Source organism: Schistocerca nitens, chromosome 9 (genome assembly GCF_023898315.1).
Source record: "Schistocerca nitens isolate TAMUIC-IGC-003100 chromosome 9, iqSchNite1.1, whole genome shotgun sequence".
NCBI lineage: Eukaryota > Metazoa > Arthropoda > Insecta > Orthoptera > Acrididae > Schistocerca > Schistocerca nitens.
The window spans coordinates 100,519,959-100,539,619 of NC_064622.1; the positions used below are offsets into that span (position 1 = coordinate 100,519,959).

The 19,661-nt window shown below is 41.1% G+C and overlaps 1 protein-coding gene across 1 annotated transcript in view; it reads right to left on the reverse strand.

Annotated features, from left to right (window-relative positions):
- The window catches only part of LOC126204431 (BRCA1-associated protein), a 158,933-nt gene that overhangs the window by 64,031 nt on the left and 75,241 nt on the right, over window positions 1-19,661 (reverse strand). The window contains exons 3-4 of the mRNA XM_049938821.1: window positions 16,471-16,603; window positions 9,945-10,134 (exon numbers count right to left, since the gene is read on the reverse strand). Of these exons, the coding sequence (XP_049794778.1) occupies window positions 9,945-10,134; window positions 16,471-16,603 (323 nt within the window). The remainder of the gene's footprint in view (window positions 1-9,944; window positions 10,135-16,470; window positions 16,604-19,661) is intronic.

Below are 19,661 nucleotides of genomic sequence, written 5' to 3' on the forward strand. Positions count from 1 at the left end.
TCAGAAAACAGATGCAGATTGCTGCTCACCCTCTGCATCAGATCATTTACGTATATAGAGAACAAGAGCTGTCCTGTCACACTTCCCTGGGATGCTCCTGATGGTATCCTTGTCTCCGATGAACACGCAACGTCCAGTACATCATACCGGGTTCTATTGCAAAAAGTTTTTCAGTCAGTCATATATCTCAGAACCTAAACCGTATGCTCAGACCTTTGTCAACAGTCTGCAGTGTGGCACAGCGCCAAATGCTTTCCAGAAATCTAGGACTATGGAACCTGCCTGTTGCCCTATATCCGTGGTTTGTAGGATATCATGTTAGAAAAAAGCAAGCTGAGTTTTGCACGAGCAATGCTTTCCAAATCTGTTCTTAGTTGCGTACAGATGCTTTTCTGGCTCCAAGAAATTCATTCTATTTGAACTTTGAATAAGCATTCTACAGCAAACCAACATCACGTTATTGATCCATAATTTTGTGGGTCCATTCTTTTTAACTTTCTTATATACGGGAGTCAAATCCGCTTTTTACCAGCTGCTTGAGACTTGACACATCAGGTGTGAGCTTTGTTACAGATGCATGCTAAACAAGGGCCCAATGACTTAGAGTATTCCCTGTAAATTGTGAATTGGGATTCTAATCAGAACCGGTGACTCCTTTATTTTCAACTCTTTCACCTGCTTCTGAATGCCAGGGATGCCTATACTGAGTAGACAAAAGTCATGGGACAGCAATATGTGCATTTATAGGTGGCGGTAGTATTGTGTACACAAGCTACAGAAGAGTGGTGCATTGGTGGTGCTGCCATTTTTACTCAGGTGATTCAAGTGAAATGATTACAGCCACACAACAGGAATTAAAACACTTTGAATGTAGAGAGGTAATTGGAGCTAGATGCATGGGACATTTCATTTCAGAAATTTTTAGCGAATTCAATATTCCAAGATCCGCAGTGACAAGAGAGTGCTGAGAATACCAAATTTCAGGCATTACCTTTCATCACAGACAACACAGTGACCGACTGCCTTCACTTAACGCCCAAGAGCAACAGCCATAGAGTTGTCAGTGCTAGCAGACAAGCAAAACCATGTGAAATAACCACATAAATCTATGTGGGATGTACGACAAACATAACCAATAAGACAGTGCGGTGAAATATAGCATTAATGGACTATGGCAGCAGACGACCGATGTGAGTGCCTTCGCTAACAACATGACATCACTTGCAGCCTTGCACCTGGGCCCGTGACCATTTCGGTTGAACCCTAGACAACTGGTGAGTCTCAATTTCAGTTAGTAAGAGCTGATGGCTGGGTTTGTGTGTGATGCAGACCACACAAAGCCATGGACCCTAGTTGTCAACCAGGCACTGTGCTAGCTGGTGGCTCCATGATGGTGTGGGTTTTGTTTACATAGAGTGGATTGGGTCCTCTTGTCCAACCGAACCAATAATTGACTGGAAGTGGTTATGTTCAGCTACTTAGAGACCATTTGCAGCCATTCATGGACTTCCTGTTCCCAAACAATGATGTGCCATGTTGCCAGGCCATAGTTGTTTGCGACTGGTTTTAAGTACATTCTGAACAGTTCAAGCAAATGATTTGGCCACCCAGTCACCTAACATGAATCTTATCCAACACTTAAAGGACATAAATGAGAGGTCAGTTCGTGCACGAAATCCTGCACAGGCAACACTTCCACAATTATGGATGGCTATCGAGGCAGCAAGGCTCAATATATCTGCAGGGGACTTCCAATGGCTTTTTGAGTCCATGGCATGTCAAGTTACTACACTACACCAGGCAAAAGGAGGTCCAACACTATATTACGAAGTATCACATGACTTTTGTCACTTGAGCATATTTCATGTCCTCGATATTGGAGTCTGTGTAATGGTCAAACAATGGTATGACTGTATGATCCTCCTACATGAATGATATTTAAACAGGAAATTTTGAAACAACAACTTTCATTTTGCTGTCTTCTATTTCCATACCAGAATGTCAAGATTTCTATCAAGTCACTCTTTGGAGAGGATTTATATTTTTTATACAGACATGCAAATTTTTACGAACTTTTGCCTGTCAACATTTCCACATTCCTTTTTACCCAGGAGTGCAACAATCTCTGCTTTCTCAGAATTTTCCAAATTTTGTTATTAAACATCAGCGGATCTTTTCTGTCCTTAATCCACTTACTTGGCATCTACGAGGTGCATTCAAGTTCGAAGGCATCCGATTTTTTTTCTAATTAACTACTCACCCGAAATCGATGAAACTGGCGTTACTTCTCGACGTAATCGCCCTGCAGATGTACACATTTTTCACAACGCTGACGCCATGATTCCATGGCAGTGGTGAAGGCTTCTTTAGGAGTCCGTTTTTACCACTGGAAAATCGCTGAGGCAATAGCAGCACGGCTGGTGAATGTGCGGCCACGGAGAGTGTCTTTCATTGTTGGAAAAAGCAAAAAGTCACTAGGAGCCATGTCAGGTGAGTAGGGAGCATGAGGAATCACTTCAAAGTTGTTATCACGAAGAAACTGTTGCATAACGTTAGCTCGATGTGCGGGTGCGTTGTCTTGGTGAAACAGCACATGCGCAGCCCTTCCCGGACGTTTTTGTTGCAGTGCAGGAAGGAATGTGTTCTTCAAAATATTTTCGTAGGATGCACCTGTTACCGCAGTGCCCTTTGGAACGCAGTGGGTAAGGATTACGCTCTCGCTGTCCCAGAACATGGACACCATCATTTTTTCAGCACTGGCGGTTACCCGAAATTTTTTTGGTGGCGGTGTATGTGTGTGCTTCCATTGAGGTGACTGGCGCTTTGTTTCTGGATTGAAAAATGGAATCCACGTCTCATCCATTGTCACGACTGACGAAAAGAAAGTCCCATTCATGCTGTCGTTGCGCGTCAACATTGCTTGGCAACATGCCACACGGGCAGCCATGTGGTCGTCCGTCAGCATTCGTGGCACCCACCTGGATGACACTTTTCGCATTTTCAGGTCGTCATGCAGGATTGTGTGCACAGAACCCACAGAAATGCCAACTCTGGAGGCGATCTGTTCAACAGTCATTCGGCGATCCCCCAAAACAATTCTCTCCACTTTCTCGATCATGTCGTCGGACCGGCTTGTGCGAGCCCGAGGTTGTTTCGGTTTGTTGTCACACGATGTTCTGCCTTCATTAAACTGTCGCACCCACGAACGCACTTTCGACACATCCATAACTCCATCACCACATGTCTCCTTCAACTGTCAATGAATTTCAATTGGTTTCACACCACGCAAATTCAGAAAACGAATGATTGCACGCTGTTCAAGTAAGGAAAACGTCACCGTTTTAAGTATTTAAAATAGTTCTCATTCTCGCTGCTGGCGGTAAAATTCCATCTGCCGTACGGTGCTGCCATCTCTGGGACGTACTGACAATGAACGCGGCCTCATTTTAAAACAATGCGCATGTTTCTATCTCTTTCCAGTCCGGAGAAAAAAAATCGGAGGCCTTAGAACTTGAATGCACCTCGTACTTCTTCAGAGTGGAATATACAATCAGTTTAAACTTTGCCCATAATTCCTCTATGCACATCACACTGGAAGTAAATGGTGTCCATTCATTATCCTAAGTAAGATGCAACAACTGTTTACATTCTCTTTCCAGCATAAAAACTCTCCTAGCCTTCTAGATGGATGCATTAACTTTAGTAACCATTGTTGCTGTGATGACACAATGATCAGTATTATCTGTCTCTTTAATGGCACTGTCAACAAGGTCAGGGCAACTACAAGATCTAAAATATTTCCACTCCACAGGGGTTGTCAAACTAACTGTTCAAGACATATTTAATTGGATAGATAAAAAATCTAGTCACCAAGTGGCAACAGAACACACATAATGATGGTTGTAACCATCTTATGTGCGTGTTCTGCTGCCGCTTGGTGAGTAGATTTTTTATCTATTCAATTAAATAAGTCTGTCAATAATAGATTGTTTTCATTGTTATAACTGTTCAAGATAGTACTTTCCAGTCACAAACAGAGATGTATTATGATTATCATACTTTTTATAATTTATTATAATTATCTAACTGGATAGGTAAAAAATCCACTCATCAAGGGGCGGCAGAACACACACATAAAAGACTGTTGTGATTAGCAAGCTTTCGGGAATCAGTGGCTCCTTTTTCAGGCAGAAGGGTTGAAGGGGAAGAAAGAAGGGAGAAGGAAAAGGACTGGAGAGGTCTAGGAAAAGGACTAGATTTTGGGAAAGACATCCAGAACCGCGTGTCAGGGGAGACTTACCATATGGGAGGGGGGAAAGGGGGGGGGGGGGGAATTATGTTGATGCTATTGACAATGGCTACAGCATTACAACTATTCTGAGTAGCCTACATGTGTCACACTCCAGATGAGACTTTTGGATGCGGCATCACTAATACTGAACAATTGTATTCCCTAAACTTTATCCATTCCCTTTACCTTCTCCATTGCGTTTTTATCCTATAAAGGAAATAATGTTATGAATAATTAACTTCCTGAATGAGATTTCCACTCTGCAGCAGAGTGTGTGCTGATACGAAACTTCCTGGCAGATTAAAACTGTGTACCGGACCGAGACTCAAACTCGGGACCTTTACCTTTTGCGGGCAAATGCTCTACCATCTGAGCTACCAAAGCACGACTCACGACCCCTCCCCACAGCTTCAATTCTGCCAGTACCTCGTCTCCTATCTTTCACACTTCACAGAAGCTCTTCTGCAAAGCTGGCAGAACTAGCAATCCTGGAAGAAAGGATATTGCGGAGACATGGCTTAGCCACAGCCCGTGGGATGTTTCCAGAATGAGATTTCCACTCTGCAGTGGAGTGTGCTGGACTGAGACTTGAACTCAGGACCTTTGCCTTTTGCAGGCAAGTGCTCGAGTCTCAGTCCAGCACACAGTTTTAATCTGCTAGGAAGTTTCATATCAGCACACAGTCCGCTGCAGAGTGGAAATCTCATTGTGGAAACGTCCCCCAGGATATTGTTTATCCATCTCTCTGCAACAACCTTTCTTTCAGGAGTGCTAGTTCTGCAAGGTTTGTCGGAGCTTATGTGAAGTTTGGAAGGTAGGAGAGGAGGTACTGGCGGAAGTAAAGCTATGAGGATAGGGCGTGAGTCATTCTTGGGTAGCTCAGATGGTAGAGCACTTGCCCAATAAAGGCAAAGCTCCCAAGTTCGAGTCTCGGTCCGGCACACAGTTTTAACCTGCCAGGAAGTTTAACTATCTTCCTCTTTCAATAAAACTAGCTTTTTCACTTTATAAAATGCTGTTTAATGAGAATTGCTTCATCAGATTTTATTCTCGTTTATACACAGTGAATTTGTCAGCTCTGTTCAGTTACACAAAATCAACCACTTTCCGATATCTGGCCTCTCTTTTGGAAGAACACTCAGTGTAAAAAAATGTCCACTTCATCACTGAATATTTGCAAGGTGTTATGAAAACAAATTAAAATAAGAAAATTAAGATTAAGAAGATGCGAAAGCATGAAATCCAGCACTATAATATGAGTGAACATGGTGAAAACGGATTAATGTCCAACATTAGCAGATGATGACACTGACCCTCCTCCAGATGAAAACAAGTTAACTTTCGATATTAGCAGATCACAACACTGTCTCTCCACCAGATGAAAACAAGTTAACTTCAGATATTAGCAGATGACAACACTGCCCCTCCACCAATGTCAAACTTTCTTCCCAGCCTTGACTTTCACGTCCCATTCTGTCTTATCTGTCCCATTACATTGATGGTCTCTGTCCTGAAACAACCTCCCTGTGCTGTAAATGACTGGACAATGAGTAATATTTTGACAAGGTGGTTTCGGCAGTGGTGGGAGTAAACCACAATGTGTGTTTTACAATCTGGAAATGGCCAGTGGCAAAACTGATGATTTCATACAGGGTGTACATATGGTCAGGAGGGGGGGGGGGGGGGGGAACAGATTTCCCAGTTAAAAATACATTTCCTCCCAGATGAAAACACATTTTTCCATGTTAAGTGACAGTATACTTTTCCTCTGAACTGTAAAACTTATCAATCCTTTGAATGGTTATGGTTTTATACACCGGTGTGGAATTTTCCAGCAGTTTGGAAAAGGGAATTCAGGGTAAAAAAACACTTTTTGGAAAGACGTTTGATGATGTGTGGCAACATGTACACTGCTTATTTTCGTATTACGAAAGTATAAATTCGAATACCACCAAACACCACATGTTACTTTCCAAGGCATTGAAATCGAGATTGCAATGCACTTTTGTAAGCCAGTCTTAGCTCACGTCACGTGATCTCGCTAGCCGATGACAGCGGATATTCAGAGCATAGGACACGTGATGTAGTCGGCCGCATCACTGGTAAGCAGCGTGAACACACAAATACACAAATAGAAAAAGTTAACGGTCTAAATTAATATATATGGTGTTGCTACAAGAAAAGAAAAGCTTTCACATATAATATTGGTCTTGAAGGTTAATAAGCTGCAAGAGAAGCAAAGCTTTCACATATAATGTTGATCTTTTTTGTGCTTGTAACACATTAAGACACATCACACAAATGTGCCAGTAAAATTTTTAACAACAGCATAAGTGACTGATCTTCTGGGCTTGAAATTATTCTAAATGGTCGTCCTCAAAGAGTTGATTTTCAAATGAAAGTCAAACGCTCTGTGATTTAAGAAATTCATCATACATTCTCACACGTAGTTCATCTCGCATAAAAGCAATTTACTTTGAAAGTAACACTTTTCAAACAACCATTCATAATATTTTTTCGCGACCTGTTAGAAATAGGTTCGTTTTAGCAGTTGCCAGAGAGCGCCAGATAACAGGCGTCACCACGCTTGCGATGACGCAGGAAGCCCTTATGTTCGTACATGTAAAACATTAACAGGTCTTACATTATGTCATAAAAGAAACAAGACATTAGAGGATACGTCACGAGCATCGGAATTTCTTGAACCATGCTAAAACGCATTATTTGGCTTGAAGTGCACATTCGTATGTCCAGATTCGGATGTAAATTTTCTTGGGGTACCAGTATTGTATTATCTCATGTTTGGTTCTTTATTATGGCAATACCATGCATGCTGGAAGACAAAAACGTGACTTGAAATGCAGCAAACTGTTGAAGGTAGCCAATAGTGTGGACTTAAACATTTCGTTTCAAATAACTTGACTGCCTCACCGGAAAAGATTAATAAAAGCCAAATTTCTTTAGCAAACCAACAAAAATAACTTCAAAGTTCTGCAAGGTGATTAATGCTTCACTGTCACAAAGGTGCAAATAAAATAAAATAAAATCTGAAACTAATAACCTATTTTAGCCTTCCATAATTATGTGAATGTATTTTAATTCAATTGATAGCTTTCGGCCACAGAAATCCGTTTTGTTTTCATTTGACGTGAGAGCAATAAACCAATAGGAAACAGCAAAATCACTAAACATAAGTATGGGTCAGCGGAGACTGCCCACCTCCCCACCTACAAATCAGACTGCTCTGTTCATCACTCCTGGATCTACGATATTTCCGAACTGGGGCAATACTAGAAAGTGCGCCCCCCCCTCCCCCTCCATCGAGGGTTTGAGGTAGGACACCAAAAATTAAAAAATCGACTTTTCAAAAATATGTTCATTTTGTAGTGCACATCTTTCTGAAGAGTCTGATATGTAAAACACATGTGGTCTTAAGTGTGCCAAAGTGCAGTGCCACGCCTCTTCACACCGCATTCTCCTATTGCACATCACTGTATTTCATTCTGTGGAATTCAAACATGTAATATTTTGTAATGGATGCCATCAAACTATATTCAGGGCAGTGGAAATTAAAATGTCCTATGATGCCTCTTCTTTTCCCAGTCGCCCAGTTTGACATCCTGCTCCTCTTTTTCTTTCTTTATATAAAGAATAGAACTTTAGCAGCTGCTAGCCGGTGATTGGACAACTTGCCCTTACTAGTGTAGCAATCTGGCCAAAAATTTTCTGTCAAAACTTCATTTTCATGAATACGCCAAGAAGATAATATGTAATCTTTCTTATATGTTTTCCTTTTAGTCATTCATTTCCACTCTGGTAGTCTGAATTTATGGATTTCGCTAGTAATTATAACAACGCTGATCATTTGCAAGCCCAGACAACCACATAAACAGCGATTGGCAGTCACCCGTTCTGCTTTATTCCACTTGGCTCATATAGCCCCGTCCCCTTTTGTCTGCAGGAAAGTTTGTTTATAGATGCGACGGGGACTCCTCTGGCAGAGACATCACATACACTACGCACACATTCAAAAATCAACTAATTCATTCAGAAATCAACTTAGAATTTGTTCAAAAACTAACAGGGGTACATTCCAAAATAATATGAATAATAGATAGACCAAGATATGATGGATGCTAGGCGCTTTGTGAAACAAAGTCTTTTTCTTCAACAATATGAATTTGGCTTCCCCCCCCCACCCCAGAAAGTGCCGACCGGGGCAAATATAACAGTTTGCCCCCTGGGCCCTAGATCCGGGCCTGTTGTGCAAGCCTGAATCTGGCAGCTTAGGTGCACCAGTAAAATTTTTCTGGGTAGCATCTGGCTGCTTGCTACTATTGCTAATTCACCTGACTGCCACACTTCCATAGCCACATATGGGAGAAGGTACTACTCATACACTACGCAAATGTGCATTTGCATGAGATCGCTTGCAAATGCTCAAACGAATCTAATGTAAGCACTTGTGACGTCACACTCATCGGAGGCAATTTGTTGTTATGAAGCATTGCATAGTCTTCCTAAAGCCTCTGACACATTTAGCTATTGGCAGACGCTTGTATGAGCACTGTGTTTTGTTGTTGTATATGGCGAATTTCAAATTCTGAGCACTATGGGACTCAACTGCTGTGGTCATCAGTCCCCTACAACTTAGAACTACTTAAACCCAACTAACCTAAGGACATCACACACACCCATGCCCGAGGCAGGATTCGAACCTGCGACCGTAGCAGCAGCGCGGCTCCGGACTGGAGCGCCTAGAACCGCACGGCCACCGTGGCCGGCATGGCGAATTTCGTTTGCAACTAAAGTTTTCTCCCCCCCCCCCCCCCTCGTTCATGTTTTATTTCTGCAGTATTAATCTGCAGCAGCGAGATACAGTAACACCCTTTGTTAGAGCATTGGTTCTTAGTAGTCAAAGTTACAAAAATTTAACTGAAAACTAAAACAATGAAAATTTCCCAGAATTCTAAAAAATTCCCGGTCTTTTTCCTGGTTTTCTCCCGGATGAAAAAATTCTCGGGTTTTTCTCAGATCTCCCAGTTGTCCTGTGTCATTTACACCCTGCCATACTGAAATTGTTGTGACTGTGTCAAACAGTAGATTATTTTTGAGACATGGAGCAGCAACTGTGAAGACAGGATGGTGGCCAGTACTAACCTAGAGGAGGTGCAATTCTTATTATTGCCAATTGTAGTACATTAAAATATTACAGCTCTTAGCTTTCAGAAGAATAGGTTTAAAATATTTGTTCTTTGAAGAGGAAAGAAGAATTAGTTGAGAAATGTCGAATGGGGAGGTGGCGACAGTTACTCAGAACCCAAGTTACGAGGGGTCCAACTGTTACAAAGAAGAAGGGATGCATTACAATGTGTCAAATACTCAACTTATAAAGAAAACAAAACACAAACTCTACAACTGAGGACTTTTAACACTGAAGTTTCCATATTTCTCTCCTATATTTTTACACTTTGAGAACATAACTGTCATTAAATGATGTGATTCTCAAGCACAGTAACTCTTCTTCTACTAAGTATTTTCTTCCTTTTTCTCCTGAGGTCTATAATCTCTCAAATAAGAAGTCCATTAAAGCTACAGGACTATAACAAAATCAACAAATGTTGCATGAAAGAAAACAACATAAACAACAAACCTGAGTACGGAATGTAAGAAGTGCCATGTATTGATTTGGAGAGCCATCTCGAACAATTCTAAGATGCTGAATGTCTGCATGACATGCTGCAGTGAAGGTAAGGAGATCATGGCAGGTCATGGTTGCCGGTACTGCAAGAATGCATATGGTCTGGCTGCGCTGGGATGCTCGTTCCATTGATGTGAGTTCACTAATAAGCAAAGTAAAAGATACCAACAACTTTAACATACAAGGCAAAAGTGCATTATTTTTTCTGCATAAGCTTATCTTATATCTGTATGGTTCTGTTTTTATACCGAAGAAAATTTCAACTGTGCGTGGTCAGCTCATAAACCAGTTCAGTGGATTTCACTAAGAATTAACGTAATTTATAAGTTACAAACCAGTTTCTTCCTGCACAAACAACCTGTAGAAAGAATGAAAATATGAGTGACAGTGAAGGAAATGGTTAAACACTGGACATTTTATTACAAGGGAAAGTTTCTGAGCTGGAATATAAATATGGTAACAGACAGTTCTTAGTGGAATATAAATAATGGATAGAATAAAGGTAAAAACACAACGTGTAGCCAAGGCACTGAGACGTAGACAGGCACATAAACAAGACTGAGAATACCGAATGAAATTTTCACTCAGCAGCAGAGTGCACAGATATGAAACTTCTTGCCAAATTGAAACTGTGTGCCAGACCGATACTTGAACATCCTCACAGCTTTACTTCCGCCAGTTTGGAAGTTTGGAGGGTAGGAGATGAGGTACTGGTGGAAGTAAAGCTGTGAGGACAGATCGTGATTAGTGGTTGGGTAGCTCACCCAGTAGAGCACTTGCCCGCAAAACGCAAAGGTTCTGAGTTCGAGTCTCAGTCTGGCCTATGTTTCAATCTGCCAGTAAGTTTTAATACTGAGAATGTTGTTAGGTATTCGACTTATCTGTCTTCAGGGCAAACAGAGTACATTCACGCTAGCACGGCTAAACTGTCCCAGTCAACTATGCTGTCCCACCACTGCTCAAGTGGGGTGAGCTGCTGTGTTACGCAGAGTGGGTGAAGGAAGAAAGGAGGCAAGGAGCAGTAGGAAAACTCAGGGAAGTGTGGCAGATGGCTGGGAGGGAGAAGCAGCAGGCACAGGAGACAGGAATGTGACACTAATGAGCTCTCTGTGACCACATGCAGGGAAAGTTGCCCAAAGTGCGTAATAATGTAGAGGAGTGGATTGGAAGGGGGAGGTAGAACAGAGGACGAATGAGACTAAGGAGAGGAGAGCAAGAGGGAGTCATTGCGTAGGGGTGGAGGTAGGTGTGGGGCAGGAGACAGGCAGGGATTGATGATGATGATGATGATGATGATTGGTTTGTGGGGTGCTCAACACTGCGGTCATCAGTGCCCGTACAAATTTCCAATTTGCACAAAGTCCAATCTAGCCACTTTCACGAATAATGATGGAATGATGAGGACAATACCCAGTCCCCAAGCAAAGAAAATCCCTGACCCAGCTGGGAATCGAACCTAGGACCCGTGATCCAGAGGTAGCAACACTATACAATGAGCTGCGGACAGCAGGGATTGAGGCCAAGAGGATTATGGGATCGCATGGCATGCTGCAAGGACAACTCAGACCCACATAATTTATGAAGCTGGTATTGGGGGAAGGGGGGGGGGTGGAGGGCAAGGTAGGGGGGGGGGGGGCCAAGGATTCAGATTGCATGGGTTGTGACGCAGCTATCATTAAATAGAACATTTTGTGCTCATAATTATGTTCCACTACTGGGTGGTGAAACCTGCATGTGGATACAGTTAAATGACAGGCACAGATGATTGGTAGTTCTTCAAGGGACACAATGAGATGTGCTCATATCTGCAACAGCAAACAAGCAAAGCACAAGGATAACCAGATCTCTTCAACAAACAGTATGATCACACACCTTAAGTGGTCAAACAACTCAATGCAACACCACTGTTTATGATCAGCAAATACATACTGACAAAACAGTTGCATCTAACATGTCTGACATTGTTGTACATTAGCCAGATAAAAGATTATGCATCTTAACCGATGTCTGGTCCTGCAGGACAGGAACATTAATGATATAGTGGCACCTGAAGAGCACCTGAAGAGCAATACGTTTAGAATCCCAGGACATAGTAAAGTCAGTGAAATACAAAACATACGAGGGCTAGAGTTGAGCAGGTGTTAGTTGATCCATGACAGATGCAATGGGCTGTGTTTAGCAGCTTTAATAATGTAACATGAATTTGTGAATGTCGCTATGGCAATGCCTCAGTGTTGCCACAACTCTGTAGATGACTACTGTTTTCACCTGCAGCCATAAGCACTTTGCAGTTAACAGCTATGAACTATCAGGGATGCTTATACACCGTCTTGACTACAGTCTGTACAAGGTTGGCAGGACTATTTAGGTTGGTTCATATCAAACCTACTATCCACCAGCAATACCTCCACTTTGACAGCCACTACCAATTCCATATCAAGAAGGCCATTCCATATAACCTAGCCAGCAATGGCCATTGCATCTTAAGTGAGGAGCAATCCCTATTAAAATACACCAAGGGTCTCACTGAGGTTTTCACAGTTCTAAATTACCCTCCCAGCCTTGTATAGAAACAGGTTTACTGTGCCTTATCTTTCCACTCACCCACCTTCTCCAAGAGCGCCACCATCCGGCCAAAAAGGAGCATTCCACCCACGACTCTGCACCACCCGGGTCATGAGCACTGAACCACATTCTCCACCAGGGTTTCAGCTACCTCTTGCTGTGCCCTGAACTGAGGAATATCCAAACCCACTATCCTTCCCACCACTACGAAAGTGGTATTCTATCACCCAATGAACCTATGCGATGTTCTTGCCCATCCCTACTCCAACCCCTTGCCTCATGGTTCATATAACTGCAATAGACCTAGATGTAAGACCCATCCCATACATCCTCCCACCAACACCTACTCCAGTCTGGTCACAGGCGTCGCCTATGCCATTAAAGGCAGGGCTACCTGTGAAAGTATGCACGTGATCTACGAACTACGGTGGAACCATTGGGTTGCTTCCTACGTGTGCATGATAACTAACAAGCTGTCTGTCCGCATGACTGACTGCCGACAAATTGTGGCCAAGAGACAGCTGGACAACCCAGCTGCTAAACATGCTGCCCAATACAATGTGCTTCATTTCAATGACTGCTTTACGGCCTGCATCATCTGGATCCTTCCTACTAAGACAAGCTTTTCTCAACTGCGCAGGTGGAAACTCTTCTTGCAATACATCCTAAGTTCCTGTAAACCCCCTGGCCTCAATCTTCGCCAGTCCCTGTCTTCGACCTACCTATCTCCTTCCCTTTTCCTACCCCATCACTACACAGCCTTCTGCTCCACCCAACAGTTTTCCCCCCCTTCTCTATTTTTCTCCTTTTCTGCCCCTCCCCACCCCCTCCCAAACACGAGACTACACCTAGAAGCACTGCACTATCACTGCACACTCCCACAAGCAGCACTACACCTTCCCCCAGCCCTGCCTGGCTATCTCTCCCTCCCCACTCAACGCCTCATTCTTAACCCCCACAACCTACATAAGACTGCAGCTCCTGTCAGGTGCAGTTGCTGTCTGCAGTCCAGCCACAGTGGCCAGAAATGTGGTCATGTATGTATAATTTGTGTGAATATGTGTGTGTATTTTCTATTTTGGAAGATGGACTTTTGGCCAAAAGCTTAAAATGTACAGCAGTCTTTCTATTGTGCCTATCTGCGTCTCAATGTCTATCCTTTTCAAATACTGTTAACAATAATAATAATAATAATAATAATAATAATAATAATAATACCAATAATGATACAAGCATTTCTTTCCGGCTTAATATTTTCTTTCCTACTCTTATGATTTCACATTGCTGTGAACATAAAAATATCCACAGAGTTGCTTAAAATTCTAGTAGTTTCACCATAACATGAAACTAATATTGTAAACGGCGCAACTATGTGCTACTAGCAAAGGTGTTCTTTGGTAGGTAAGACATTTATTTTCTTTCGTAAAAGTTTCTAACTGATGCTGAAGGGATACAGAAGTTGATCACCAATGTTGGTTCCAGAATGAAATTTTCACTCACATTGGAGTGTGTGCCAATATGAAACTTTCTGGCACATTAAAACTGTGTGCCGGACTGAGACTCGAACACGGGACCTTTGCCTTTCTTGGGCAAGTGCTCTACTATCTGAGCTATCCAAGCACAACTCATGACCCGTCCTCACAGCTTTAATTCTGCAGTACCTGAGCTTTAATTCTGCAGTACCTGATCGCCTACATCCAAACTCCACAGACGCTTTCCTGCAGGTCTGCAGGAGAGCTTCTGTGAAGTTTGGAAGGTAGGTTTGGCAGAATTAAAACTGTGAAGATGGGTCACGAGTCACACCTGGGTAGCTCAAATAGTAGTGCACTTGCCCACGAAAGGCAAAGGTACTGATGTTGAGTTTCATTCCAGCACAGTTTCAATATGTGAGGAAGTTTCCTCAATAATGTTGGTGCTAATTTCCTAAAGTACACATACTAATAAAAAAACAAGTCACGAAATTGACATAAAGTCACTCCACAGTGCAGGATGAGTGTTTCAAATCCTTGTTTTAAGGTTTTTTGATGCTAAACAATATATGTCCTAATGCTAACCTATATTGAATGCCAGAAAGAATAAAACTCCAATATAATTTTTTTAAATTGTGATTTAGAACTATTATTATAAACCTTACATTACAAAATTAGTGGCCCTAAGTTTCTTTCCACTCAGGAATATAAGAAAGTCCCCTCTCTTTCTGACTTTAACATTCCATCAAAAACTGCTTTGGATCTTGGTTGTTTTGGACTTATCCGTCACCTGTGTCACTCCAGAAATTATGCAGTTCAATCTTTCCCTGGCATTTTATTTTTGAAGGAGAACTCCCTGCAATCAAATACCTCTAGATATGCTTTTACAATGTACGATGGTACCAACAATGAAATTGGAAACCTAAAACAGACCTTGTGACAGGAAACTTGAAAATACCACTCCCTTTTAACTAAATATTCTCTGTCCACCAACCTGTGCACAGTTTTTCATGCCAACTGTTCATCAGTGCATTGCATTGAATATTATACTTTTTATCTGGTGCATTTATTGAGATGTTCTTGTCACTCCTCTCTTGTAATATCCTTTCTCACAAATAATCAGTATAACTGGTGTAGGAATGAAGCCCTAAGACTGTTTTGTGTGTGTGTGTGCAGCTTCTCTGATAACACCATCTAATCAACAAAATCAATATTTTTTAATAAATTATAAACTGAAATGAAACAATGGAAACTCCAGGTAGGAATATCAACAATACAGACTGCAACTTACCATAAAGAAGAAACATTAAGTTACACACAGGCACAATTAAAAGACACTTACATAAAGCTTTTGGCCACAATCTTCATCACACACACACACACACACACACACACACACACACACACACTATTCATACACACAAGCAAGCACACCTCGTGCACACAAAACTGCCAAAGCCAGCATCTCCGACTGGAATGGTGTGTCACTCTTTTACGATGAAGGCTGTGGCCAAAAACTTCAAGTAACTGTCTTTTAATTGTGCCAGTCTGTAACTTAACATGTCTTCTTTATGGTAAGTAGCAATCTGTCTTTTCCTACATTGTTGATAAACTGAACTGGACATCTTTTGACGTTTCTTTCCAAAATTACTGCTGTTGCACTTCAATATTAATTCCTACAGTATCAACTTTATATTCCTTTCTCAGACAAAAACTGCAAGAAATATAACTGAAAACTCACATTAGACCTTATGACACCCTGGTAAAACCTTCAGTTTTTCATATATCTCACCAAGGGGCTTCAGACTAATAAATAATGCACACACACACACACACACACACACACACACACACACACACACACACACACAACTATACAGCCTTTCTTTTGGATGTTTCAGCACTTCTGGTGGAAAGAATGTAGACAGTCAGGAGGAATTTGTTTCGAAGAAAGTGTGAGCTACACAAAGTAACATATGTGGCACAAAGTCAACTTGGTTTACAGTATTTGATTATTACATTGAAATAATAAACAAACTAGTTGCATAAAAGAAATTTAATTTCTTAACCACTTTCGGAGACTTAGTTCTCTTCTTCAGAAGACTGTAACTATGGCATTATTTGCTAGTGGCAACATAAAGAGGCATACAGCAAAATGACGTGGTCCTAAAAAATACAGGAGCTATAAGTAATACAGTACTGTATTATTTATTGCTCCCGTATTTTTTAGAACCACAGCATTTTGCCGCATGCACATTATTGTTGACACTTGCAAATAATGCGATAGGTATTATATTCTGAAAAAAAGTAATTAAATTTATTATATGCAATAGGCTGCTCTGATTATTCCGATGTATACAGCTACACTTGCTGAGGATGGATAAAATACTATATCTGATTACTGTTTGCAATAATGCACTGAAAATAAAAATAAAGAAACTTACTTCTCTTTATATAAGTGTAAAATTCCTTTCGTAACTTCTACAAAAGGATTCCCAGAGACAAATGGAATTTGACTTCTGATCTTGTATGCAGACTCTGATTCTGAATCACATGACCGGCGAGATTTGCTGTCTTCTGTAAACAGATGTAAAATGTTACAGTTCACAGTGCATCACTTACCTATTTACAAACAGAATTTTTTTTTTTTTAGAGAAAGTTGGGAAAATTATGTAAAAGTATTCAGAAATTGCTATGTCTTAATATATAAACAAAGAACAGACCGTACAAAGGCAAGATATTTATCATGATAACAGAAAATACTACATGACATGACAATAATGACTTAAAAAAGTCAGACAACCACTTACCTTTTACAGACACTTTGATGACTGGCAGGCAGATGTAAAACAAGAACTGATTATTGCTGAATATCTTTAATGTAGATAATAGCATGTCATTGTAAACGATACAGGTAAATTGTTTCTTTATGTATCGGAATAAGCTGATGATGTGCAACTTGTGAAGCACAAAAAACAGTTCACTCCTACAGAATATTTTAGGGAGTGATTTATTGGAAGACAATTTCTGGCATAAAATACTTTCATATCAGTTTTAAAAGTGATGTACCTACAAGGGAGCACAATATCTTCTGATCTAATACAAGCAAGGAATACACATGTTGTGGACAGCCCAGCCACACTTGGTGTGCACAAGAGAGTTACAGTATTTTTATATGAAAGATATTGAGTATTTTAGGGTACTGTGAGTGAAGCAGGTAAGACAATAGTGGAAGATGCATTTGAAGAAATTCATTCTAATAAAAGTAAAAAATAAAGTAAATTGCTGAAGTTTAAAAATAGGAACAATGACTTTTCAGTGTCAATGAAGAGAAAGGGTTTAAAGAGACTGAAAGTAATTCAAAGAAAATCAATTACTACAAGGTCAAATATGAAGCTTAACAACTGCAACTTACTTGTCAAGGACCACAACTTCAGCAAGCTAGAAAGAATAACCAGTAACAAACATTCTCGGAACTTCATGCTTTTTCAGAAAGCACAAGGGGTGAAAGAAGTGAGGAGGGGGATTGAGAAATGGGGCAAAGGCACTGGAAGTTGGGGAAGAAATACTCTGCTGATCAGGAAAGACACACACACTATACAAAAGGCTTCTATCTCAAGTTCTTTGGGTGATATTCTTAGCAATTTTCCTGACTTTTTGTCAGCACGAGTGACTGGCATTGTCAACGGTACACTCTCCACTGCCACTGGTAGACTGCAGTCGAGCTCATGGCCAGAGATTATATGTATCTATTGTGCCAATGTCAGAGGGCTTTTCCCTAGTCATTACTAGTGTGGTTCTCCCCTTGCTACTTGCAATGTTCATTTGTTTAGCATGGAAATCCAGGATCCATTTACCATGAAGCTTATTTCTTATAACTTCAATAGGAAAGAAGAAACTCTCATGGTAAATGGATCCTAGATTCTTGTGCTGCAGTGACTGACTGTTGCAAGTAACTAGGGAAAAACTGCAGCAGTAATGACCAGAGAAAAGTCCTCAGACATCTGCACAGCATGTACATACACTCTCTGGCCTTGAGCTCAACTACAGTCAACCACCAGCAACAGAAAGTCAAGCTTTGACAATGCCAACCATTCGAGCTGGTGAAACATTGAGAAAACTATTAAACAAGCTTGAACAATTTTGATACAGAGAAGTTTTGGAAATAACAATTAATGATATGCCCAATATGACAATCAACAAGTACTTCTTGTAGTCTCCTTTTGCACCACACAATTTTCTTGACTCCCTTTATGACTTTTTTCTTGGCATTTCTGATTTCTTTTCTTAGGTTTGATTGATAAGATGAAACTGTTGATTCTTAAAATACAAACATTCATCATCTCCCTGTTAGCCTGTAACACAGTTTACCTGTGATTCATTGGTCAAGAGCTTGATACAGGCTTCAACTCTTTAGTGACACAAACAATAGTATTTTGCATTTCTAATGGTGGGTGGGCATTCAGCTCTTCAACATTGGCTGTAGCACCTACAGTTCTCTCTCAGACAATGATGGTCAACTGCTGACGTTTAATGTCAGAGTGTGTTACAAAAATAAAACAACTGGAAAACTACAAAGATAACACACATTATAATCAAGTGCTTATTAACGTGTTGGTCCACTTTTGGAAAGCAATACTGCAATGATTCTGCATTCTGCGTGCCATAGTTTTGACAAGTCCTTGGACAGTTTCCAAAGAATGTAGCACCAGGTGTCACAAATTCCTGTAATTACTGGCCAGGGGTCTGTGGGCATGGAGCTGACACTCGATAATGTCTCAGGTGTGTCGCATTGGATTAAGAGAGGGCAAATTTGGCGACCAAAAATCAACACAAGTTTACCATCGTCCTCTTCAAATCACTGTCGGATGATTCTGGCCTTGTGAAACAGATAGTTATCTGGCTGAAAGAAGACATTGACATTTGGGATAACATTAAGCATGAACTGATGCATGTCATCTGCATAATGTTTACATAATCTACAGCTGTCACAGTACCTTTCATTATGACCACAGGTCTCATGGAAGCCTAGTTGAATGTCTTCTTAGCATAACACTGACCCCAGTAGCCTGTGTCAGGGCATGATGCGTGTTTCCAGCATCTGTTTGCATATTCGGACACAACTATTTGGCTGGTGTAATAAGATATATGATTCATCTGACTACGTGACACATTTTCATCACCTATGGTCCAATCTGTGCCCACTACAATTGTAACGGGTGATGTCGATGAACCAACATGGGAGCATGCAGGGATTGTCTGCTGCACAGCCCTGTGTATAACACTTTGCGCTGTATGGTGTGCTCTGAGACACTTGTGCCTGCTCTAGAACTCTACTCTGTCATCAGTTCTGTCACAGATTGTGGACACTCAACATCTTGTCACCTATTCGTGGTTTCACCATCCTTCATTCAGTTCCCATAGTTTCTCACAACAGTAACACATATACAATCAACTGGCTTTGCTGTTTCCATGATACTCTTTCCCAGGTGCTCGGAAACAACAATCTGCCCTTTGTCAAAGCCACTTACATTGGTGGATTTTCCCATCTATGACCTGTATAATGCTAGAATGATTCTCCATTCATGTCTCCCCCACTTACATACTTTCTGTATCATGGCTTCTGACCACAAAC